The sequence below is a fragment of the Lepus europaeus genome, chromosome 7 (assembly GCF_033115175.1).
Source record: "Lepus europaeus isolate LE1 chromosome 7, mLepTim1.pri, whole genome shotgun sequence".
Lineage (NCBI taxonomy): Eukaryota > Metazoa > Chordata > Mammalia > Lagomorpha > Leporidae > Lepus > Lepus europaeus.
The window spans coordinates 90,081,601-90,108,972 of NC_084833.1; the positions used below are offsets into that span (position 1 = coordinate 90,081,601).

General features: G+C 39.2%; 1 protein-coding gene across 1 annotated transcript in view; it reads right to left on the reverse strand.

Moving 5' to 3' along the window:
- Window positions 1-27,372, reverse strand: part of TRPC6 (transient receptor potential cation channel subfamily C member 6) — a 126,642-nt gene that overhangs the window by 37,073 nt on the left and 62,197 nt on the right. The window contains exon 2 of the mRNA XM_062196915.1: window positions 9,491-10,265. Coding sequence (XP_062052899.1) covers window positions 9,491-10,265 — 775 coding nt within the window. The remainder of the gene's footprint in view (window positions 1-9,490; window positions 10,266-27,372) is intronic.

A 27,372-nucleotide genomic window follows, 5' to 3' on the forward strand; every position in this document is an offset into this window, starting at 1 on the left:
CTTTCTACATAAGCATTATCTGTACTAATTTTGAGTCTCAAAGCTGAGCTTCACGTGAAGAATATAGAAGGTAACTTTTTGGAATGGTGGAAAGACAGACATATGGCTGGGCACAAAACACACCTGGATTTGTAGTCTGCTCTGCCACTTACTGACTATGCACAAATGTGAAACTATAAGTCACCCTGTAAGTTCTGATAACAGTCACACGCCACTCTGCTGACAAATACTGCTTTTCAACCCAGCCAGTTTCTGGGAAGATATTTATTTTCCCGATTATGCCAGATTCTTTTTAACATTACACACCAGAACATAGCAACAGTTTAAAAACAGACACGACAGGAGTTTCTTGACAACACCTCTTTCTCTATGTCATGGCAGGGGCATCTGGAGGGCCATGTGCATGTCCACACATGGAACTCTTAAAGGAGCTGGAAAAGCTCCACAAAAGCCATCTACCCAGGATGACAGCAGGAACAATCCTTGCTGCATAAGAGAGGTGATTTTAGAGGAAATATAAGGAAATGTTGTGCGTCACTTCAAACAGCCTAAAATGCAAACAGGTTCTGAAACAAGAAAGTGTAGAGACATGTTACAGGTACCTTTTGAAAAACTAGAAGGAAATTAGGAACCTGGGGCAATGCGTTTGTTAACAAGATTGTCCCTGCCTTGATGTTTGTTATTCCTAATCTAAGCCTACACATGAAAGAAGCCATGAGTTTTGCTCTCCTTCTTTAGTATCAAAACCGGGCAAAGTTCTGGGTTCCTATTTTTTACCAATTTAGGATTTGTTGCTAAAATTAGACTTAATCGAATTTCAAGCTTAAGGTGGCCAAGGTCTCACACTACCAAAGTCTATGATAAAGAATTAGATTGACGCCAGCGCCACGGCTCACTAGGCTAATCCTCCGCCTTGCGGCGCTGGCACACCGGGTTCTAGTCCCGGTCGGGGCGCCGGATTCTGTCCCGGTTGCCCCTCTTCCAGGCCAGCTCTCTGCTGTGGCCAAGGAGTGCAGTGGAGGATGGCCCAAGTGCTTGGGCCCTGCACCCCAGTGGAGAACAGGAGAAGCACCTGGCTCCTGCCTTCAGATCAGCGTGGTGCGCCGGCCACGGTGCGCCGGCCATGGTGGCCATTGGAGGGTGAACCAACGGCAAAAGGAAGACCTTTCTCTCTGTCTCTTTCTCTCACTGTCCACTCTGCCTGTCAAAAAAAATTTTTTTTAAAAATTAAAGAATTAGATTGACTTTGAATAGGTCAAAAACTTTCTTCAATCCCTTCTTGTAGGTTTTATTTTTCTATTTAATTGACAGATAATAATGGTACATATTTATAAGGCTAATGCAGCACGTTGATGCGTGTATACACTGTGTAACAATCAAATCAGAATAATTAGCATATCACTTCAAACATTTATCTTTTTTGTAGTGACAACATTCAAAATCCTCTCTTCTAGTTATTTTCAAATCTATATTATAGCAATGGAAGGTAAAAATCTTTTGAATCAACTTTCCCCCCCATTTTCTTTAAACACCTGCTCTCTCCAAAGTGTATTAATTGTTTTCTTCTTATGGTTCTAATACTTGGAATTCTCTATCGTGGTCTAGTGTCCTCTCTGCTTTAATCTGGTTAAAGACCTGCTGATATGAGGAATAAAATTATTTGTTTGGTTAGAATACTCAAGACGCAAACCTAAAATTGATTGATAAACTCAATAGCAGGGGCCGGTGCTGTGGTGTAGTGGGTGAAGCTGCCCCCTGCAGTGCTGGTATACCATGTGGGTGCCAGTTCGAGTCCCAGCTGCTCCACTTCTGATCTAGCTCTCTGCTATGGCCTGGGAAAGCAGCAGAAGATGGCCCAAGTCCTTGGGCCCCACCGGCGTGGGAGACCTAGAAAAGGTCTGGGCTACTGGCTTCTGATCCGTGCAGCTCGGGCCGTTCTGGCCATCTGGGGAGTGAACCAGCGAATGGAAGACCTCTGTGTGTGTGTGTATGTATGTGTGTGTGTCTGCTTCTGCCTTTCTGTAATTCTGGCTTTCAAATAAAATAAAATAAATCTTTAAACACAAAAAAATTCAATAGCAACTGTCCTGGTCTTTTATTAATAGACTGTGGGTTGCCATGGAAGAGGAGAATTTAGGAGGAGCTTATTGCAACTTACAACTTAAAATCCTTATGAAACTTCTCATTCTCTGTCAAAAAATAGGTCAATTATCCTCAAATAGAGGTACATGAAGACTTTTCAAGGGACCGTAGAGCACTGCCAAATTTGAGACAATTTCCAGATTTTCACCTTTCCTAAAACCAATTTCCTTAAAAACACATCTTCTGTTCCTTTACAAAATAATCCCCATGCTCATCCACCTGTGTACCAAGCAACAAGGAATCTCCAGGGATGATTAATCTAGGAGTCATACACCCAGAGGAGCTTTCTGTATTTCCCTATTGTAATACACATTTCTGCTCAAGATGAAGAAATGCAATATGCTGGCTCATGTTGGGACTCTAAATTCAGAGGGATAATAGAAACAAGGATCATTTTTAAAACTGTATCTCTTGGGCTGGGGCTGTGGCGCAGCAGGTTAATGCCCTGGCCTGAAGTGCCGGCATCCCATATGGGCGCCGGTTTGAGACCCGGCTGCTCCACTTCCAATCCAGCTCTCTGCTAGGGCCTGGGATAGCAGCAGAAGATGGCCCAAGTGCTTGGGCCCCTGCACCCATGTGGGAGACCTGGAAGAAACTCCTGGCTCCTGGCTTCGGATCAGCGCAGCTCTGGCCATTGTGGCCATCTGGGGAGTGAACCAGCGGATGGAAGACCTCTCTGTCTCTACCTCTCTCCGTAACTCTGCCTGTCAATAAATAAAATAAAATAAATCATAAAAAATACTACATCTCTTTATTGTCAACTATTGTCAAAGAATTCACCTCTCTTATGAGTCCAATAAGAGCAAATCAATGAAGTCTTCTGGAGAGAATACAGTAGTCTTCCCTTATCTGAATTTCATGTTTTGTTATTTCAGTTATCTGTTGTTAGTTGTGGTCTGAAAACACTTCTATTAAATTGAAAATTGCAGAAATAAACAATTCATGAATTTTTAATTTCACACCTTTCTGAGAGGTATGATGAAATCTCATGCCATCCTACTCCATCACTCCTGGGATGCGAATCATCCCTTTGTCAGTCATGTCTATGCTTTATATATCACCAATTCACTAATCATTTAATACCCCTTGGTTATCAGATCATTCATTAGTTGCAGAACTGCAGTGCTTGGGTTCAAGGAATCTTATTTACTTAATAATGGCCCCAAAGCACACAAGTAAACATGTTCACAATTCAGATACATCAAACAAAAGCCATAAAGTTCTCCCTTCAGGTCAAAAAGTGATGGTTTCCAATTTCTTAATGAAAGGTATGCTGAGGCTTCTAAGATCTATGGTAAGAACAAATCTATCATGGAATTGTGAAGCGGGAAAAAGAAATTTGTGCTAGTTTTGTTGTCACACTTCAAGCTGCAAAAGTTAAGCCACAGTGCAGGATAAATGCTTACTTACGATGGAAAAAGCATTAAATTCATGTATGCATATAGGAAAGACCATAGTTTATTTGGCGTTTGATACTACCTAGTTTCAAGCATCCTCTGGGGATCCTGGAACAAATCCCCTGAAAGAAAGGAGAATCACTGTACTAAAAAAATTGCCTTTTCACATATTTAAATAAAATTATTCTTTTCATCTATTCTTAGCACTCATCTTTTGGACATATCATTAGCTAGAAAGAAAAATTTCTCAACAGGCAAGGCAGAAAGGTTGGTGGGAATGACTCTTTTAAATGTGACTTGGAGTGTGTCCAGGACTCAAATTTTTCACTGGCTAAAACACATGGATAATACTTTTATTCATTTCTTTTCAAGTCAGTGAGTGTAATTCAGTAAGATAGTTGTCAAATCACATCAAGAAATATTTATTCCAACTAAAATCAACACACACTTTTCTAATTCCATAAAATATTTAATAATTTCTCATATGTTTTCTAATAAAAACATATGAGTATGGCTATCATACTAAGTGGGTTTATACTTGAATATGGACTTTTTTCATTACATATTTACATAGTTCACAAAATCTTCCAAAGATGTATCAAAGGAACATTATGCAAAAATGTGAACAAAATTACTGCTACAAACATTCATTCCCAATAAGAATTGAGTATTATATATTTAACATTTATTTTTAAAAATTTAATTTATTTATTTTAACAACTGCATTCAGTGTATGTAGTTTTGGCCAAATGTACTAATAGTAGATGGAATGGTAACTTTTTCAGAATATTTTAATATGTAGTGATATGATCACAGAAAATAAACTGTAAAAATTAAGAATATACATATATGTGCTTATGTTTTTATTTATGTAAGATATATGTGTGTGTGTGATTTTAAGAGACTTTACAATAAAAAACAGTTACAGTGAGAATCACATTTGTGGGGGAAGTTAGACTGGAAATACGAGCTTGGGAGAAAAAGGAAAAAGTTACTAATCTAAACACTAAATCAGAGATTGTCCACTTTTTAAAAAATAGCTGATGTTGGGCATCAAGTCATCATAGTAACTTAAAAGTTCTATTTTTAAATGGCAATATGTATACCATATAGAAATCAGATCCTTTAGAAATATTTAAATTTACAAAAGAAAAAAATTAGTTAACAAGTTTGACGTGCACAAATGAGAATTTTTCACATGCCTCTCAGGAGGTCAGGGAGCCAAGGAATCTGATGACCACAGGAGCAGGGAAGTCTTCCTGCAGCCAACAACATCAATCGCTCAGATTCCTGTGAGGCAGATGAGGCCTGAGTCGGTCCTGCCATTGGAATCTCCCTGGCTTCCTGAGACACTAGGGACTCTCAGGAGCTAGATTTTATATATATGTATACACACACACACACACACACATATATATGTACACACACATATATATATGTACACACACACACACATATATATATATATATGACTAGAAGGAGATATGCTGGTGTATTGGTGTATTTTACAACTTATCAGTGTTTATTTCTTTTTTTTTTTTACCAGAACATCACGTAAGTTTATTTCAGATGTAACAGCAATGTTAAAATTGACAAGTTTAATCTTTACTGCACCAAGTAAACTTAACCATTAAGTATTTTTCTTAAAGTTATCCCCTCCAAAAAACTGAGGGAGCTTTTCTTTTTCCACCACCACATATCAAAGTGTCCCAATAGTTCTCTTTTTGGAGGACTTTCAATTGATGAGTAACTGCCTTTGAGATACATTTCAGAACTTCATTCCTCAAATAAAAACTAATCTGGACAAATTATATATTGCATAGAATTCTCTACAGATGCTTTTCTTTAGAACCCAAATGGAAATACCCTACAATAAAATTTTAACTGTTTTGCTCATAGTAAGAACTATCTGACCTGAAAAATATGATGAATATAATCTGTGATCTTCCAGTTAACACAAGTATTGTTTGACTTTAAAGATAGTTTTCACCACATATCAAATAATCAAACCAAAATGGGACATTACATTAGTCTTTACTGATTCATAGGCATATGAACTAGACCTAGCTTCTACCTGTTCCACTTCCTCTTCCTCTATAAGTGGACAGAATACAAGTTTGATGTAGGACGATTAACCCTTTACAAACATTTACAATTTAAAATAAGTCACTGACTAGTGTGGAAAAAGAAATTCTATAATGATAGGGAGCCTAAACACTCAATTCAAACTTTTTTTTCTTCCTTAAATAACATGTACTTAATAATGAGGCAGCTATTCGGTTTTTCAATAACAACATTTAGGGATACATTCATAGGACTGATTAGACAGTCCAGGTGAAATGGTTATAGAAATAGAGGCAGTGTCATTTATATATCAAAATCTATTTTGATATCTGGAAGTTTACAAAAAAGCTGAATTCTTCAAACTAATTATGCCTTCTGTGACTTAAGCACTCTTTTCTTGGCAAGACCAAGCTGAACCTTATCCATAAAGATAAAGGTGCTTAACTACTAAACTTTTCTTCTAACCTTAGATTTGAACTGTTTAAACATTTAAGAAACTGATACCCTAAAAACCAGTATGGTCTTTTCTACATTTAACTATCTGGAGTTTAGAACCCTATAAACTCACTCATCAATTTATCTTTCTTTTCTGTATTATTCTTGGCACTGTATTATTCTCTGGCAAAGTCTACTGTACTTTGTACTTTCACATTCTAGTGTTTATTTCATAGTGGCAACATTAGGAAAGATTTTTTTAAAATGTCCTTTATCTTTGTATGATTATTTCCAGCATGTCTGTAGGATACTGGAATACTCCCTTGAGAGGCACTAACTTCCCCATCCCCGTCAGGTCGCCCTCACTGTTGCAAGCTGAGGTTGGGATGCTGGGAAAAGACACAGTGTCACAGGAGCCATGGGTAGGGACTGAACATCACTTCCCTGAGACCTGAGCCACAAAGGCAGGGGTTGCTCACCTTGGCATAAGCCTCTTCTTACCTCTGCTACCCCAACTAGTCTCAGAGAATATTTCTTTTAAGGCTTGATGTTGGGTGAGAAAATTAAAAAAAAAAAATGCTTGTTTGTTTTGTATTTTTGAAAAGCTTTTGTAAAAATCCAATAACTGACCTTTCTCCTTTGGCAAAACAAGACCCCTCTGAGCCAGGATTCTAATTAGAAAAACTGCTAACTGCAAAGTTCTGTACACACTTTTTGTTGGTGGGATTGTAAACTGGTGCAGCCACTGTGGAAGACAGTATGGAGATGCCTCAGAAATCCAAATATAGACCTAGCAATCCCACTCCTGGGAATATCTAGCAATCAAAAGAAAACAGCATATGAAAGAGTTATCTGTACCCCCCTGTTCACTGTAGCACAATTCATAATAGCTAAGAAATGCAATCAACCCAGATGTCTATCAATTGATGACTGGATAAAGAAATTATGGTTTATATATACTATAGAGTACTACTCAACTGTAAAAGAAAAATGAAATCCTGTCTTTTGCAACAAAATAGATTCAATTGGAAACCATTATACTTAGTGAAATAATCCCATCCTAAAAAGACAGATACTATGTGTTTTCCCTGGATCTGGGGTAACTAATAGAGTACCTAAAATGTAATGTATTGGAATGAAATGGACATTTTTGAGATTCAATGACTGTTTACAGCCCTTGTCTCTTCTGTAGAGGAACAGTGTATTTTTCTTCATACTATTTGTTAAACTCTTTTAATTAGTGTAGGGTTAACCTTATGAGTATAAAGTAAACTGAAAATAGATCTTTGTAAAATTTAAGAGTGGGAATAGGAGAGGGAGGAGGAAGAAGGGTGGGAGCCTGGCCAGGGTGGGAGGAAGGGTGGGGTGGGAAGTATCACTATGTTCCTAAATCTGTTTATGTAATACATGAAATTTGTATAACTTAAAGAAAATTTAAAAAATAAATAAAACATTTTAAAAATGGCTACCCTCTTTTAATAGTAAACTATGTCTAAAGACAAAAAACAAAAAACTTTAAGGATCTGTTTTCAAACAGATTTCTCTTTGCTTTGCCTCTAGACCTCATAGAGGCAGGACATTAACAAAAGGATAAAACTGTCTAAAGGATCTAAACAACTGCAGAACAAATGGGTGGAAAGTGTGAAATCTAGGCTTCTCTTATACCTGCATGACCAGATAAATGTTCCTTATGCACAAAGGAACTTGCAGACCTTTAAATATTCATAATCCTATGGGGGCCTCCATATTTTGCAATACATTTAGGGCCATGGAAGAATTCACATCCTGGTTTGTTGTGGCTCTTCCCACCTTTGAGCCACTGTTTTGCTTTCATGTCATAAAGTCATTGCCTAATATTACAGGGACTACAAGAGAACTCATTCCCTCATTAGATTACACGTATTTTATTCTACTCTAACCTCATCCTCAGCTGCCCCCATCACAATATTTGGAACAAAACAGGGGCTCCAAAGATGAAAGTGAGTGATCAAATGACACTTACAGAAGTAATAGTCATCAGTGATTTAGTCAAAGTGTGTAAATGAGGATACAACAGAGGAAACAGAAAGGTTGAAACATAAGCAATGAAATTACTAAAACTTAAATACATAAATATTAAATATTAATCATATTTTGAAGATACTGTGTTAACTTGAATCCTGCAAAATTCCATGAATCACTGAGTCCCAAGAATCAAATGAAAAGTAGGCAGGAACAAGAGACAGGGTTGGAAAAGATGGTTGTCTTGTCCTGCATCCCAGCTGCCAGGTGGCCAGAGGAAAAGCACCTTCCTTCATCCTGGGAGCCAAGCACAGACCGCGGGTCTCAGTAGCCATTTACTTCTCCCCTCCTTGAATAGCTAGGGCCTGGAGTTAGATGGACACCTGGATCCCACAGCGGAGTGTATCACTTTCCTGGCAGTGACAGAGGTATCAAGACACTTCCAGGACAGACAAGGCACGGATGTACAGAGACAAGGCTTTTCACAGTATATAAAATCGAGAAAACAAAGCTAGTATCAATTTTTACAAAGCTGTACCTGATGAATCAGACCTGCAGCTGGGTATAGGAGAAAGGCACATCGTGAATCAGCCCGCGCACGGTGCCACGTGAGCAGCACTGGAAGGCGGTCAGAGAACACACTGGGGGGAGTGCGGAGGTGTGTGTGGGATGACCCTGTGCTAGGAATCTGAGTCTCCATCCTCCCCAACTGATCAGAGACCACTGCGCAATGGCAGCATCTGACACTCATTTGTTTCTCTAGATTCCTTTTATTAAAAGACTGTTCAAAATTCTAAATGTCTGCTTCACTCATAACCTCAAGCATTTACTTTTCCTGTTACCCTGGCCTCTCACTCTGCGCCTTCCAAATTGCTCTTCATATTACAGCTGAAACACCCTCTTACATGTAACTGTGCTGAAACCTAACAGAGTTAAATATGGCTTTCTCTGAAGCTGCACAGCACATTGCTTATAGTTCTACCTGGTAAATTCATTTTGCTTTTATCCTTCCATTCTTCTGTCAAGCCAAACTGTAACTTCCTTAAACTTATTCATCTTTCTGACCTCAAAAGCTTTTATCACAGTGTTCTGAACACAGAAAGCCCTGTTTCACATGAGAAAGAACCTGGGATTTAGAGTTCGGCCCATCTGGATTCTGAACGCTTTCACTTATCGGTTGTCAGTTGTGAGGCTTATTTAACCTTTGTATTCCCCTATCCTCATCTCTCCATAATAATATCTTCTCAAAGCTGTGATAAGGATACAACATAATAAATGTAAAGTTTCTGGTAGATAGACCATCACTAACTGTGACTAATCTTCCTGAATTAACATAGACAATTACCTCTAATCCACAGGAATTAGCATGGTGCTGAGCATGCCATGAAAGTTTGTAAGTACACCTTGACTTTGACGTCTGGGAGATGAAGTCATTATTGTTAACGACCTACCTTGAACTCTTTCTCAATGTTCGCCAGAACGGCCAGCTCATTGCTAAGTTCTAAAGCTGTCATGACTGGGTCTTCACTAGACAATGACAGGTAAGCCGGACTCGCCAGGCCTTTGTAGGCATTAATCCTGGACCTGGAGTGGCTAAAGGAGTCGTGCTTCTGTTTCTGGTTGCATTCACTGCACTTGCAGAAGTAATCATGGGGCCTTTCAATCCGGGCACCCTTCCGCAGGAGCGTATGAACAATTTCATATTCCTGGCAGTGGGCCGCCAGAATGATTGGAGTCACATCATGTGAGAACCGGGTCCCATCTTCGTCATAGGCATAAAAATCATCCAGCTGGAGTTCAGACTGGCTAGGGCTGGTTGCTAACCTCCTGCCTTCAGCAAAAGCTGGATGATTGAGAATTGCTTCCACAATCCGGACATAACCTTTACTAATAGCTAGAAGCAAAGCATCTCCAACCCGAGAAAGGTTTTCTTTCTTGAGAAGAAGCTCTGTGATTTCCAGGTGCTCATTGGCCACTGCCAACTGCAGGGCATTCTGACCCATGTAATCCACACAGTTCACATTGAGTGACAGGCACTCCTCTAACATCTTCCTCACCACTGGGATGTTTCCATATTCAGCTGCATCTAAAAAGCGTTCCTCCTCAATAGATAGGCTTGTGGAGCGATCACTAAACATGTACGCCGGTCCTCGGTTAGCCAACCTTCTCCCCTTCTCACGGAGAACTGTCTGCCGCCGGTGGGTCAGTCTGTTGTCAGTGCCCCGGCTGCAATCGAAGAGACAGATTGTGAACAAATCATATTTAGAGCATTTTAGTGTGCCAAATGAACTGTCATTTTCTAATGCATTCCTTAAATCTATTAGACCTGTCTTATTGTCTCTAGACCTGCTACTTAAGAAAACGAAGAGACATGCATTTGTTTGTTAATGGATTCCAAGGATTGTCCTTTAAGAAAGTAAGTACTTTACGGATTCTTAACATCCCCATTTAAGGTGGAGACTCTAGCAGTTGGCATAATCTCTGTGCCTTTCACATAGAGATTAATATGCATTTCTTAACCACAGAAGTACGGACTTAAGAAAGACTAACTCTCTGTGGCCGGCGCTATGGTGTAGAAGGTTAAACCTCTGCTGGCAGTGCCCACATCCAATGTGGCTGCCAGTTCGAGTCTCCGCTGCTCCACTTCTGATCTAGCTCCCTAATAATGCACCTGGGAAAACAGTGGAAGATGGCCCAAGTGTTTGGGTCCCTGCACTCACATAGGAGACCTGAAGGAAACTCCTAGCTGCTGGCTTCAGGTCAGCCCAGCTCTTGCCATTGTGGCCATCTTGGGAGTGAACTAATGAATGGAAGACCTTTCTCTCTCTGTCTCTCTGTCTCTCTGTCTCTCTCTCTCTCTCTGTAACTTTGCCTCTCAAATAAATAAATAAATATTTAAAAAGACTACTCTTTTACCCATAATCAGTCACCAATATAATAGAGTGTGTGGATATAAAAATAAAAATTAGAGAAAAGTAGCAAATCAACTCAGTGACTACTTATTAAATCCTTCTTATGCCAAGGTCAGCACTAAATAACATCTGGGAAAAACAGTAGTGAAGAAGTGTAGGTACTTTTTTGTCCTTACAAATCGTATAGTCTAAAGGGAGAAAACCTATGGCAGGGGCATCTAACCCAGTGTTAGGCTGAGTAGGATTTAGGAGAGAATGTGCACTCTGAGGAGCAGGGAGCAGAGGGTTATAACAGAGTCAGATGTAGGTGGAGAGGAGAGTGATCAGGTTGATGCTAGAGCATAGGTTCCGTTAAGAATGGCAGTTAATGCTTAGGCTCTGTTACCCTAAAAATCAATGCAGATTTGAGAAAAGTATGATCAAGGTCCCAGCTGGGAAGGATTATTTCTGTAAAGGAGACAGTGGTGAAAGCAGCAGCCAGCCCTTACTGTAAACCTTTAACCTGTGATGAGAAAGTGATTCTTCTCCTATCAAGATGCTCCAATGGGCGCCAGCGCTGTGGCATAATGAGGAAAGCCACCGCCTGCAGTGCCGTCATCCCATATGGGCACCAGTTCGAGTCCTGGCTGCTTCACTTCTGATCCAGCTCTCTGCTATGGCCTGGGAAAGCAGTGGGGGATGGCCCCAGTCCTTGGGCCCCTGCACCCGCATGGGAAACCTGGAAGAAGCTCCTGGCTCCTGGCTTCAGGTGGACGCAGCTCCGGCCATTGCAGTCAATTGGGGAGTGAACCAGCAGATGGAAGATATCTCTGTCTCTTCTCTCTCTCTCTCTCTCTCTCTCTCTCTCTCTCTCTCTCTCTCTCCCCCTCTCCTTCTCTGTGTAACCCCAACTTTCAAATAAATAAATAAATCTTAAAATAAAAAGAAAATGGGGGGCTATAAAAAAAGATGCTACAATGGGGATTTTCTTTCTTTGCCAATCCCCAACTTTATGTTTTAAAGCCTCTTTGTGCTTGAAGGGCTAATTAAAATTAGACCCTCAAATCTTATCTCTATTGCTAACAGGAAACCTCAGAGTGAGTTCTTACAGAATTGGGGAAAGGTTTGAAAAGAAGGAAAAGATATGTTAAATGAGTGTTGTTCCCCTCTTTATAAATTTCCTGGGTCTTTTCCTCTTTAAAGACTGAAAACCTTACCAGGATGAAGACAACTTAAATGGATACAAAAACTCCACAAGCCACCCTTCCCTTCAGTGTGGCCAGGCCTAGAGAATCTAAATTGCTTTCCCCACTAGCAATTATTCAGCTTTATTTTACTTATTTAATTGAAAGGCAGAGCAACAATGAGAGGTAGACAGAGAGATCTTCTATCTGCTGGGTCACTCTCCAAATGGTCAGAACAGCCCAGGCTGGCCCAACCAGACACCAGGAGCTTGGAACTCCATTCAGATTTCCCACATGGGCATCAGGGGGCCTAAATACTTGGGCCATCTTTTGCTGCTTTCCCAGGCACATTAGCAAGGAGCTGGATTGGAAGTGGAGCAGCAGGGACTCAAACCAGTGCTCATATGGGATTCAGGTGTTGCAGGCAGCAACTCACCCCACAGCTCTGGACCCACAGTTATTCCTCTTGATACAAAATCTCCAGGAGATATTATCTATGGCAGGGTGATAGTTAGCAATAGAAATAAGTTAGGGAGACTTCAGTGACTCCCAAATAGATTATCATTCTCCTAGGAGCTTGAATTTATGCTGCCATCTTCACAAATATTCTTCATTCAACGGTGATTCCTTTGGCTATCAAAGGACTCTTCAAAACCAACCATCTGATGTTGTATTAAAGAGACAATCTTGCGTCAGGAGCTGTGGCATAGCTGGTAAAGCAGCCGCCTACAGTACTGGCATTCCATAGGGATTCCAGTTCATGTCCTGGCTGCTCCACTTCCAATCCAGCTTTATGCTATGGCCTGGGAAAGCAGTGGAAGATGGCCAAGTGCTTGGGCCCCTGCACCCATGTGGGAGACCCGGAAGAAGCTCCTGGCTCCTGGCTTTGGATCAGTACAGCTCCAGCTATTGCGGCTATCTAGGGAGTGAACCAGTGGATGGAAGATCTCTCTCTCTGTCTACCTCTCCTTCTCTCTCTATGTGACTCCGACTTTTGAATAAATAAATAAATCTAAAAAAAAAAAAGAGAAAGTCTTGTGAATTTAAAAGAATGACATGAAGAGCCAACATAAAAAGCATTTAATATGATAATTACATCTAAGATGAGTGTTTATACAATGTGTTTGTAAACTTATTAATGATAAGGAGATGACTTCTGAGCTCTTTTCATTCTGTATATCTATTATTTTAGTTTTGATTCCAACTTTAATCAAAGTTACATATGAACATATTTTAAAGACTTTTTAATCTTATTACAAAAAAGCAGCAGGCCCATGTCCCTCATTTTTCCCCATTTCTTGATCCCTAGGGACATTTTAATTAAACTATTTTACTATTTTTTTTTAAGATTTACTTATTTATTTGAAAAGCAGAGTTACAGAGAGGCAAAGGCAGAAGCAGATAGAGAGAGAGAGAAGTCTTCCATCCACTGGTTCACTCCCCAGATGGCCGCAATAGCCGGAGCTGCACTGATCCAAAGCCAGGAGCCAGGAGCTTTTTCTGGGTCTCCCAAGTGGGTGCAGGGGCCCAAGGACTTGGGGCATCTTCTGCTGCTTTCCCAAGCCATAGCAGAGATCTGGTTTGGAAGTGGGGCAGCTGGGACTTGAACCGGCACCTATATGGGATGCCAGCACTGCAGGTGGTGGTTTTACTGGCTATGCCACAGTGCAAGCCGCTTTACCAGTTATTTCATAATTTAAAACTTATATCCATAAAGTTTGGTAATATGGCTATTTCTTGATTTTTCAGGTTTGCAATTACCTCCAGACTTTCCATTATGAAGCTAAGGATTTAGCTCACTTTCACAATCTTGCACTATGCCTTCCTGCCCATTTCTCTCTCCCTCTCCCCCACTCTCTTTTTCTCTCTCTCTCTCTCACACATACACACACACACACACACACTTCACGGTCCCTAATCACACCAGTATAGTTACCTCACAACTTTCTTTAGATAATTCTTTGCTGTTTACACTATGAAAATGCAAGTACTAATCATAGGTAACTGGTATACTACGGCATCTTTTCTGGTACAATTTTCCTATGACCTGAAACCCAGTAGTTAGAAATTCTCTTCATTTGCTTAATGATCCATACACACATGACTAATTTAACCACATTCTCTTCTCCTTCAATGTAATTCTTAAGAAATCCTACATATCACGTGGTATCTTTTCTATTTCAGTTTCTTAAAGAATCTCTTCCATAATTTTACGATCTGCTCCTATGGACCAGTTGTTGTCTAGACTTAATAAACATATATTGTCTTTGGATCTTCCTTTTGGTATTATTCTAAGAATGTCCTCTGCTTTGCCTTTGTGTTGAGTTTCTTTCTTTCTTTTTTAAAAAATATTTATTATACAAGTTTCATGTATTTCATATACACAGATTTAGGAAGTTCTTGGTTTCTGCATCTCCTGTTGTTTCTTTTCTTATTTCCTGGTTCTAGTACAGCCCATCCTTCAGTAGCTGACTGAGAAAGTGTGCACAGGAGGTACAGATTTTGTTGCATGCCTAAACATTACTGTGGCCTACCTATAAACTTAATTGGTGGTTTGGCTGCATAGAGAATTCTATGTGGACCGTAATTTTGAAGGTCTCACTCTGTTAGGTTCTAGTTTGTGCAGCTGCTATTGAGAAGTATAATGACATTTTCATTTTGAATATCTCTTTGTCTCTGGTGTCATAAAGTTACATGATTGCCTATTAGAAAGAGTCTGTTTTCTTCCACAGTGGTAGGCACGCAATAAGCCCATTTATTTGGGGGTGTGGCGGGGTGGGGAAAATGTGTTATCCTTTTCTGAAAATTGCTCTTGCCCTGTTTCTCTGATAATTTTGTTTCATGCTGTCATTGTTCTATTTCTGGAACTCCTCTTTGGATGTTAGACAATCTGGAACTGCTCTTTATGTCCCTTATCTTTTCTCTCCCACTTTCAACCTTTTTTTTTGTTTCTGGGAAATTTATTCAACATTATCTTCTAATATGTCCATTGAATTTTTCTGCTATTATATCTTTAATTATCAAGAATCTCTTCCTTAAAGTGCTTCTTTTTGTAATACTTTTCTGCTTTCAAAGACCCAGTATCTGCTCCTTGGGGACACTGGTGATAAAGACTGCAGAGTTCTCCCTTCAGAGAACTTGCTTCAAAACTGCTTTTTGAATAAGCATTTGCTTTGATCTCTGTATATTTTATGTTCGTGTTTTTACTCAAATATGTCATGATCCTTAGTAGACTCTATTCCAACTTTTAAAGAAATATACTTTCTAATATCTTTTCTAAGAGATTTCAGTTTCCCTTATGAGAACCAGACTGAATCTAAGGTTAGTTTTGGCAAAAGGTGATCTTGAGTTGGGGTGAGTTTCAGGAAGAGCAGTATTACTTCTAAGTTAACAGAACAAACGAGGCAGAAGAGACAGGAGGTCACCAGTGGTTGTTACCTGAGCAAACATCCATCACTTTCCTTTTGAAATTCTTAACCCTCTTCCCTTCTCTCTGTCATTTTTCTGGCTTCTAATAACCTCTCTAGCCTTTCACTTCTTCTCTTATCTTCTATATTTTTACTTCCAATAGTTACTGTTGCAAACAAGAAGTTCAACGATTAGGGGTAGAAAATTTGTCTTCTGAAGAGGAGAGCGTGCTTTGAAAAAGAAAAAATATACATATAAAATTCAGGGAGGAAAAAGTAGGGCTGGGGAGGATGAAGTGAAATGAAAATACTGGAAGTGCAAACTTAAACGAGATGATCTCATGAAACTAAAACAAATCACACAAGAATTAGTACCGATAAACAAAGTATCAAGAACCAGGTCTCTTTCAGTCCTTCTTTATTTATTAAAATGGCAGAAATCATTATTCCAGCCTATCTCAAATGATGATTTTCAAGGTCAATTGATATGGTGAAAACAGAAAGTACTTAAACTGGACTTTATTTTTTTCCCAGCCACAGGAAATATGCACTTACATTAACAAGGATGTTTAGACTTTATCATTTCTAAGCTTTTATTCAATTACAAGATCCATGAAAAAGGTAAGGGTTGTGATGGTAATTCATATTAGTGGCTTTTGTATTTTTAAATAAAGAAATATTATAATCTGTAATTTTACTTAACTCTTGATTTTTAATCTGATTTCCAAAAATGTTTATTTGTTGATACTGTACTTGTAAGTTCACATTGAGTTAGAATAAGTGTGAGTGGTGACATCTTTAATTCTAAAATATAAAAATATTGATTTATAATTGTAATGCTCATTGACTTGAAAAATGGTAATTTATATCTTGGCATACCACTAACTCTAAAGTTATATTCTATACCCTTCTAAACTGATATGGCATTTTTTTTTTTTTGGACAGGTAGAGTTATAGACAGCAAGAGAGAGAGAGACAGAAAGAAAGGTCTTCCTTCCATTGGTTCACTCTCCAAATGGCTGCTACGGCCAGAGCTGCGCTGATCCGAAGCCAGGAGCCAGGTGCTTTTTCCTGGTCTCCCATGCGGGTGCAGGGGCCCAAGCACTTGGGCCATCCTCCACTGCCCTCCCGGGCCACAGCAGAGAGCTGGACTGGAAGAGGAGCAGCCAGGACTAGAACCCAGCACCCATATGGGAGGCAGATGATTAACCAAGTAAGCCATGGCGCTGGCTCCCTAATATGGCATTTATATTAATGGCTTTTACATTGATAACTCCCATCCTCTTGAAGTAACAGCAGGAACATTGCTATAGAAATATTTTTATCAGTTTTCCCTGTCCTGTTGTTATGACCACAAATATTGATCATTTGTAGTGACAAATTTTAGCACATTTTTATTTGTAAAATAAATACAAGTTCTTGATTACCATCAGCTCTTTAGCCCTTTGTCTACAGGAAAACAAGATAAAGAAAGCTTACATAGAAATTTTGATTTAGAATGATAACAAATGCACATATGATGGTTAGTATTCCTTGCATAAGTAGTAAAATACAGTGATAGTTGCTTGCACATTGTCAGAAAAAATGAATGATTTGCAGCAGTTCTGGTCTTTCTTAATCGCAATCTAGAGAAATGACAATAAACTCTGTGTATCTTTTGGTAACAAGGTTACTTAATCCTTGACTTTCAAGGGCAAAGCAAAATTTGCAAAGCAATTTTTTAAGAAACAAACATGGAAACCTTTCAAGAAAGATACTAGATAATACTCGATTGCATTTCTTATCTGCAAACAGGTTTTATAAAGATGTACTCTAGAGCTGCATATTAAGAAAAGACATAACTTAGAAAAATCATCTATTTAAAAGAGGAACAACTCATTCCACAGGACACTGTCAACAACAGAGATATTTTCATTTTAACTGAAGCATATCCTTTCTCAAAGTCTGCTCTTCTATGTACAAAAAATTGTTCATAAGAAATTTTCTGCATCCATTTAGCCATGCTTAGCATGCTTGAAAGTTTAGTAACCAACATATTGATGTGTGTTTTTTAAAAATTTGTTTCATCACAATGGATAAATTTACTGGCTCTAGGAAAGAATATAGCTAGCCCCTGCCCACAGCGTCAATTAAATATAAACTAGGTCATGAAAAGCAGCTTTTACCTACCTCATTTTCTTGATTTTTTCCACAGTCAAAATGATGCCTGTACCTCAGGCAGTGAGAGACGAAATAGTCCATCTCTAATGAAAATGCCAGTGACAGAAATTAGCTCGTAAGTAGAGGGGACTGTGTGCTTGAGACCAGAGCATATTCAGTCATTGTCTTTACTTCCGATTCAGATGATGAAATGGCACTGCTCCTAGACAAACTTATACCCAGCTTAAGTATTAACCTTACTTTGCACTTTAAATATCCTTGCAAATATTTGAATTAAAGCACAATTCTAAAACAGAAGTTTTATTTTAAAAAAATGTGGTCTGCAACTATTACAGGCAGCATGAGAGCCTCAAGAGTAGACCTCTTAGATTCGACTTAGGAAAAGAGAAACAAAGAAAATTCCAGAATATATATATTTTTTACATGCACAATTATCATGGAAAAAAATGGGTTTGGATATTTAGAGATTAACTTAACATAACTTGCAAATGTGTATACCGTTTTTAGGAGAATGAACGGTAGGCTTGGTTTTCTTCTAATTTTGCAACACTGAGACTCTTGTACTTAATCTCTAGCTACATAACGCTGGCCATTCCTCTCGGGTTGAGGAATCAGTGCAAAACTCTAGTGGTTTTCTTTGCTTCCATGAGAGCAAGGACTATTTTGGTTTTTTTCCACTATGGAATTCACCACTCCTAATACTCCTAATGAGGTATAATTTTAAGCACGATGTACACACTTAGTACATAAATGCTAACGGCATGAATCTTTGCCATTAAAGGGATAAACTTCAAGCCTGTTTATTCCCTGTTAACCTCACAGCAAATCATTACAGTGTACAATCCTACAAACAAAAAAGGAACAGAAAATAAAGAACCCGTATGTCTTCGTGTATATATACTATTTTACGTTCACTTAAGTAAACGGCAAGCTCAGTATAGAAGAGAGCAAGTGGAAGAGCTCATTTTTACCAGCATCTTTGTGATATTTCCCTGACCAAGACGTGAGGAGTTTCTTGTCCTTAAAAGCAGAACTAATATTCTCCCCACTGCCCTGCAGGCTCTGCCAGTCCTTGACATCACACACAGGGCATGACTGCACCATCTTCACAATGTGCTACCAAATCTCTTTACCCTCCAGATCGTTTTCCTTGATAGCGATTCTTCATTTTGACTCAATTAGCTTCGATTTTCCCCATGAACTTCTCTCATTTCTTCAAATATCAACTTTCTGTTTGATCAGTCACACCGCATCATAGCCTGCCTAAGTACTCCATGAGTGAAATGACAAGGCCTGTGTTGTTACACTGTAGAATGGTGAACCAGCCTAAGGGTGACTGGAAAAAATCTCTTGCATGTTACATATTCTTGGCTTGTCTGCTTGTTTTATCATCAATTGACATCTTGTCTGCAAAATTAGAAACCTAACTGTGTGAAAACATGAGTAAATAATAAAACAGTTACAGGAGCTTGATTTTTCAGAAAACAATTGTACCTGAAATGTAATTTTTCCTTTTTCAGCCTCCAGTTTGTGGTTTGATTTATTTCATGTATTGTGTCTTCCTTATTTGAAATGCTCTTTGGCAGAGCTCTGGACAAAGACATTTATTTTTTATCTATTTTAATAGAGCACTCTTGGGAATATTAAAACGTTTATGTGTAATACAAGCAAAATGCATCCCTATTATCTCATCAAAGGAAGAGGTTTAAACTCTTTGCTTCTATTATCAACAACTGTCATAGTCCTGTGTATCACACAGTGTATTTTCCCAGTCCACAAATAAATTCTTGTAGAAGACAAATTCCAGGCAGAAAAAAAGACAGAACACTTAAATGGGATAAACTGAGTGATTTAATGTAGGGTCCCTAAGAGTGTGCAGGCCAGAGATAGGAAAATCCAACATGGCATCAGGCAGTGCCCACATCTGCAAGAATGTAGCCCAAGGCCTGGCAGAGCATAAGGATAGAGCAGTCAGCAGAAGTTAAACAGGGTCACTGTAAGGCAAGGGCCTTGTGACATAGGCTCTGACCTTTGGTCAAGGGTGACAGCCCACACTGGAGGACAGGGGTATTGGTACCCTGTCCTCACTTTCCTGCCCTCTGATATCATGTAAGTGGCCCTAGGAGGTAACGTCATCCCAATGTCTGGGGGTCAAGAAATCCTTTGATGCAATCCACAGAAACCCGTGCTGATTCTGACTGCCTGGGAATAGACATTGTGAAAAGGCTGGTGAGGAATCAGGCAGCAACCAAGCCAGCACAAGCTCTATAAGTGAACCTGACTTTGCCAAGATTAACTCCTTCAGAAATCACTGATGAAAACATGTGCACAGGGAAAACAGTGAGTACATTTTTTATTATGAGCCACGGATGCAGCATCAGTTCTCACCTTTCCGAGCTTATTTTTCCCTGGAAGGTATCTGTCAGGAAAGACAACCACATTAAAGCTCAAGCAATCCAATATCTGAAAAAATAAATGTGTAACTAGAATTCATCCATCTGAATTTTAAACTGAAGTTCATATAGGGCTTAGGATGAGCAACTCTGACTTTGGGTGTGAGAGGAAGGGTAATTTGATGTTGTAGAAACATTCCAAATGCTGTGAAGAGCACAAGCAGAAGCTGCTGATTCCTAGAGGTAATGTCGCTCAAGAAACTGATGTCATAATAGGTCTGCAACATGCTCTCAATCTCTACCACACGGACTGGGTCCAAATGCTCCCAGCATGTATTTCAGTCTATCTGAACCTGCCACAGGGAAGAGAGTACACTATAAAGAATCAGAGGGTTGGACTCCAGTCCTTAGCTTTCATTTATTGAAACAGAAATTGTGGTGGGGCTGGCGCCGTGGCTCACTTGGTTAATGCTCCGCCTGCAGTGCCAGCATCCCATATGGGCACCAGGTTCTAGTCCCGGTTGCCCCTCTTCCAGGCCAGCTCTCTGCTGTGGTCCGGGAGGGCAGTGGAGGATGGCCCAAGTGCTTGGCCCCTGCACCTGCATGGGAGACCTGGCTCCTGGCTTTGGTTAGTGCAGCTGTGGTCGTAGCGGCCATTTGGGGAGTGAACCAACGGAAGGAAGACCTTTCTTTCTGTCCCTCTCACTGTCTATAACTCTGTAAAATAAAAAAAAAAAAAGAAATTGTGGAGTGCCTTCCTTTGCCGATGGGGTATAATTTTAAGCACTATCCAATCTCACATCCACCAGCAAGGTCTTAGTCCATTTGTTCATTCATTAAATATTTACTGAGCATCTACATCAACATGTTCCAGTTACAGTGTGAGGGACATGGGAGACATAGCAGAGGAAGACAGGGTGTGGCAGGAGAGGAAACATGGTAGCAGAGTGATGGATGTTGACAGGAAGTCATGTGCTTAACAAATGAATGACAAGCAGTTTGCAACCTAGGCAGGGACCAGGGAAAGCCTTCTGAGGAAGTTCACTTACTCTAAGAATGAAAGAGAGTTAGTAGGGAGGAGGGAAAAGGAGAGGAGCCCTCCAGGCAGAGGAAACCACATTTGTGTGTCAGTAATCCAAATAAAGCTGAAAATTGACTCTTAACCCTGGAACAAGAAGGAGTTCCTCCTCCCAAGAGAATTTGTGGTTTCTGGCTCAGTTTAACTGAAGGCGTGGGACTCGGGGATAGATGCTGAACATCCATCTAGCACTGAGTACTGAAATCTTGAAGCAGAAAGATGAAAATTTAGGTAAGTCCCTAAGAGTTAAGGAATTCCAATTTAGGAGGTTCAAGCTTTAGAATGAAGATATTGGGTTGCTAGCTCGAGTCTTATTCTGAGGGGTCTGGAGTTTATATAATGCAAGTTCTCATTTGAGATTAAGGACAAAGTTATGGGAACTGAGAACCAAACCTTTAGGTATCCAATCTTGAGAAAACTTTAGGGGACCTTGAAAAATACTTGAAACACATGTTTTGAAGAAACACAGACTGTATTTGGAATCTTGACTATGCCATTTACTTGTCATGTCATCCTTGTGAGCCTGATTCTCTGATTGTAAAATTGGGGGTGAGGAGGAAGAATAGTCACTTTTTAGAGTTACAATGGAAATTGGTGATTTGTGGTACTCACTTTAAGGTAATTTTATGCTTCATCTATTATGGATTTTCTTAAGTCCTTTTTAATCGTAACAGAGACTCTTGTGCAAAGGAGCTAAATAGACATTTCTCAAAAGAAGATTCAAATGGACAACAGGTATATGAAAATGTGTTGAATATTACTAATCATTAGGGAAAGGAAATGCAAATGAAAACACAATGAGATATCACCTCACCCCAGTTAGAATGGCTGCATTTTATCAAAACATAGAAAAATAACAAATGTTGGTGAGGATGTAGAGAAAGGTGAACTCTTAGACACTGTTTGGAATGAAATTGGTACAGCCATTATGGAAGTCAGCATAGAGCTTTGTCAAAAAAAAAAAACAAAAAGAGATCTACCATATGGTCCAGCTATTTTACTACTGGGAAATCAGTGGATTGTAGAGATATCTGTCTCCCATGTTTATTGAAGCACTAATCACAATAGCCAAAATAAGGAATCAACCTAAGAGTCTGTCAATAAAGGGATAAAGAAAATGTGGTATATGAGAGATCTTCAAAAATTTCAGGGAAAATAAAATATATATTTTGAAAAACTAAGCATAGACTTCACAACAATAAAGTTTAAAGTTCTATTTTTCTATAAACATTTTGAAGTCCCCTCATACATAGAATGTAGTATTATTCAACCACGGGGAAAAAAAATGAAATCCTGTCATTTGTGACTACACTGAAGGAACTGGAGGACCTTATGTTAAGTGAAATAAGCCAGGCATTGAAAGATGAATACCACATTTTCTCACTCACATGTGGAAACCACAGGAGTTGATTTCAAGAAGAGAGTAGGGACTTGGCATTGTGGCATAGTGTAGCAAGTAAAGCCTCCACCTGCAATGCCAGCACCCCAGGTGGATATGGGCATCAGTTCATGGCCTTGCTGCTCCACTTCTGATTCAGCTCCCTGCTAATGGCCTGAGGAAAGCAGCAAAAGATGATCCAAGTGTTTGGGCCCTGCCATTCATGTGGGAGACCTACTGGCCCTTGACTTCTGTCTGGCTCAGCACTGGCTATTGCAGGCATGCAGAGCCTGAACGAGTAAATGAAAGAGCAATCTCTCCCTCCCTCTGTCACTCTGCTTTCAAAAATAAATAAGCAATATTTTAATAAGGAATTATATATCTGAACATAAAAATATTCACAAAACCAAATCTGTCCATTTTGACATACTCACTTGATACAACTAATATCTTCCAATAATCCTCAATCCCCATTTTAAAGGACTGGAAACTGAGATAGAGATACTGAAAAGCAACCATACAGTTCTGTCCCTTATATCATTCCTAGCATTAAAATGTCAGGAATTTTAAGCTACACTTTTCCCCCATCTCTCTCTTTCTGTGTCCAAATTCATGGATTTTCATCAAATGTCCCAGATTTATAGTAGTTAAAAACACAGAATGTAGAAAAACGAGCCATGGATTCAGGTTCTGGCTTTGTCATTTGTAGCTTGTCTGGCTTCCTGAAAAATGAATACTAACTTCTCACAGGACTGGTGGGAGGGTAGGAACATTACATGTGTTTTCATTTCAAAAATACCATTCATGGCACCAGCATAGTAATATGTGCTTTACAAGTCTTTTTTTTTTTTTCTTTTTTTGACAGGCAGAGTGGATAGTGAGAGAGAGAGACAGAGAAAAAGGTCTTCCTTTTTGCCATTGGTTCACCCTCCAATGGCCGCTGCGGTCGGCGCATCTCGCTGATCCGAAGCCAGGAGCCAGGTGCTTCTCCTGGTCTCCCATGCGGGTGCAGGGCCCAAGGACTTGGGCCATCCTCCACTGCCTTCCTGGGTCATAGCAGAGAGCTGGCTTGGAAGAGGGGCAACCAGGATAGAATCTGGCGCCCCAACCGGGACTAGAACCCGGTGTGCTGGTGCCGCAAGGCGGAGGATTAGCCTGTTAAGCCATGGCGCCGGCCTCTTTACAAGTCTTAACTAGTCTTCCTAACAACCCTATAAGGTAGATACTCTTATTTTTCCCACTAGAATAATTCCTATAGAATAATAATAAGTTCTCAATATAGAATCACATTTATTATCTTCTACAGTATTATTTTATTTTATTTTATTTTATTTTATTTTATTTTATTTTATTTTCTTGATGGGGGATGGGGGGTGAGACAGAAAGAGAGCACTCTAGGTCTCGTCTGCTGGTTCACTCTCTGAATTCCTACAATTACTAGAGGGGTCAAACCAGGGGCTAGGAACTCAGTCCAGGTCTCTCATGTGTGTGGCAGGAGTCAGTCACCCGAGTTATCGCAGCCTCCTAGGGCCTGCATCATCATGAAGCTGGAATCAGGACCCAGAGGTGAGAACTGAACGTAGGCACTCCTATATGGTACTGCTAGGTGAAGTGCCCACCGCCAGAGCATATTAAACAAATTTTTACTTTTCTTTTTTTAACTTTTATTTAATAAATATAAATTTCCCAAGTACAGCTTTTGGACTACAGTGGCTTCCCCCTCCCCCCATAACTTCCCTCCCACCCACAACCCTCCCATCTCTCACTCCCTCTCCCATCCCATTCACATCAAGATACATTTTCAATTATCTTTATATACAGAAGATCAATTTAGTATATATTAAGTAAAGATTTCAAAAGTTTGCACCCACACAGAAACACAAAGTGTAAAGTACTGTTTGAGTACTAATTATACCATTAATTCACATAGTACAACACATTAAGGACAAAGATACTACATGGGGAATAAGTGCACAGTGACTCCTGTTGTTGACTTAACAAATTGACAGTCTTGTTTGTGGCGTCAGTAATCACCCTAGGCTCTTGTCATGAGTTGCCAAGGCTATGGAAGCCTTTTGAGTTTGCCAACTCCGATCTTATTTAGACAAGATCAGAGTCAAAGTGGAAGTTCTCTCCTCCCTTCAGAGAAAGGTACCTCCTTCTTTGATGGCCTGTTCTTTCCACTGGGATCTCACTCACAGAGATCTTTCATTTAGGTCATTTTTTTTTTGCCAGAGTGTTTTGGCTTTCCATGCCTGAACTACTCGCATGGGCTTTTTAGTTACATCCGAATGCCTTAAGGGCTGATTCTGAGACCAGAGTGCCGTTTAGGACATCTGCCATTCTATGAGTCTGCTGTGTATCCCGCTTCCCATGCTGGATCATTCTCTCCTTTTTAATTCTATCAGTTAGTATTAGCAGACATTAGTCTTGTTTATGTGATCCCTTTGACTCTTAATCCTACCAGCGTGATCAATTGTGAACTGAAACTGATCACTTGTACTAGTGAGATGGCATTGGTACATGCCACCTTGATGGGATTGTGTTGGAATCCCTGGCACATTTCTAACTCTACCATTTGGGGCAAGTCCAATTGAGCATGTGCCAAACTGTACATCTCCTCCATCTCTTATTCCCACTCATATTTATCAGGGATCACTTTTCAGTTAAATTTAAACACCTAAGAATAATTGTGTGTTAATTACAGAGTTCAACCAATAGTGTTAAGTAGAACAAAAAAAAATACTAAAAGGGATAAAGTATTAAGCTGGGCCTTGACAGTCAGGACAAGGGCTCATCAAGTCATTGTTTCTCATAGTGTCCATTTCACTTCAACAGGTTTCCTTTTTTGGTGCTCGGTTAGTTGTCACCGATCAGAGAGAACATATGATATTTGTCCCTTTGGGACTGGCTTATTTCACTCAGCATGATGTGTTCCAGATTCCTCCATTTTGTTGTAAATGACCGGATTTCATTGTTTTTTCACTGATGTACTGCTGTATAGTAGTCTATAGAGTACATATCCCATAATTTCTTTACCCAGTCTACTATTGGTGGGCATTTAGGTTGATTTTTACTTTTCTACTTGCCATAAATTTAAGTGCATTCATCTATCCTCAGTAAAAAACAAAACAACAAAAAAGGAAATATAGCAAATTTGGTAAAATTTGATTTTGAGCATTTTAATTGTGTCAAGTAAATTAAAAGTTCACTATATTATATTTATTCACCCTTTATTACAAGCTTTATGAATAAACTATCAGATAAACTCTGACATGGTGTATATTAATTATATTAATTTGACTAGAACTGGGAAAATGAGAATTGATGTTTACTAAAGGTTTACTATGTGTCAATCATTTTATAGGTGTTATTTAAGCTCCTGTCCATGTACTTCTATGTGAAAGGGAGTTTTCAAGGTGACTTGAGCCATGGAAGTTAGTTATACGACTACCCTAAAGTCAGGGGAAAAGAAAGAAGCCACAGCATCAGCACCACATGTAACAAGCCTAATTGACTAATGCTTAGATGCTTTGATAGCACACAAACAAAAAAAATGAGGTTTTTCTTTTCACTGAGAAGCTATCCTTTTTCTTTCATGGTAAAAATGAACTTCTTGATCCCTACCAATATAATTCTGGCCATTTTTATTAACTGCATTATACTACTATGCAGGTAAATTTAAAACTCAGAACTCTATCCAAGGTTCATATTTCCTCTGTGCATGCTACTCTGTGATTCTTTATTAATTCCATTAATCACTGAGTGACTGTTACTTACTTAAACGTTTGCATGTATAGGATACACTTCTGTATCACTTCCACTTTATCCCCCAAGGTAATAATGTCAGAGGGACAAACTAGAAGTACTAGAAGGTCTCTAAGATATTGTCCCTTTCAACCTCAGCACTTTTCAAATACCTGCCTTGGGTTCTCTAGAATAGAGAATGTGTACAAATTATTGTTTAATATCTAATTACTTTCTATATGAGAAAACAGTGGCTCAAAGTCGTCCAGTGTTAAACAGCTACTTATAACCTGACCTGTTGATTCACTTTCACTCCAAGATGCTATTACTAAAAAGAAAACAAAAAGCACAAACAAACACACACACAAAAAAAAAACAGGTACTATTTAAAAGAAATTAGTTTCTGGTCCTGTTAAGAAGGATTTTGTTCTGATGAAAATCGAATCAAATTTAACAAACAACATATTAATCCTCAGATAATCCCACTGCTGGTGTTAAATTTATTCTCATTTAGATCATGGCCAAATAAAAGTAGGACTGGCATAGGCCAAATGGTTGTTTAGTTGACACTCCTCAACTTTTAGCTAAAGTCCAGAGTAGTGATACAAACCTAAGTGTGTCTGCTCATGGCATGTGTGGGACCTCGTCAGTGGGATCAGCCATATGCTTACCACCAGTTCAGAGCAAAGCAAGGCAACATTTGCCCACTTCAGTCTCTGTTTCCTTGCTTTAAATCCAATCATTAATTTAATACAACATCTGATTCTACTTTCACATTTTATATAAACAGAAGATTTGCCATTATTTAAAACAGCTTTGAGGACAAAGAACAAGCTGAATAGAGTCAGGTAAGAATGGGGGAAACATTCTCCAAGATGTCATTCTCTCCAAAATCTGCATCTCCCATCTTGTTCCCCATGTCAATTTTCTAGTTACCTTCCCCCAAAAAAACAAAAACAAAAAAAAAGTCTGGTGTCATCCTTGACTTCCTTTTCTTAATGCTCCATTTAATCTCACAATTCCATTTATATTTCAAAATCTTCCTTTCTTTAATGCTCCATTTAATCTCACAATTCTGTTTGTATTTCAAATCTT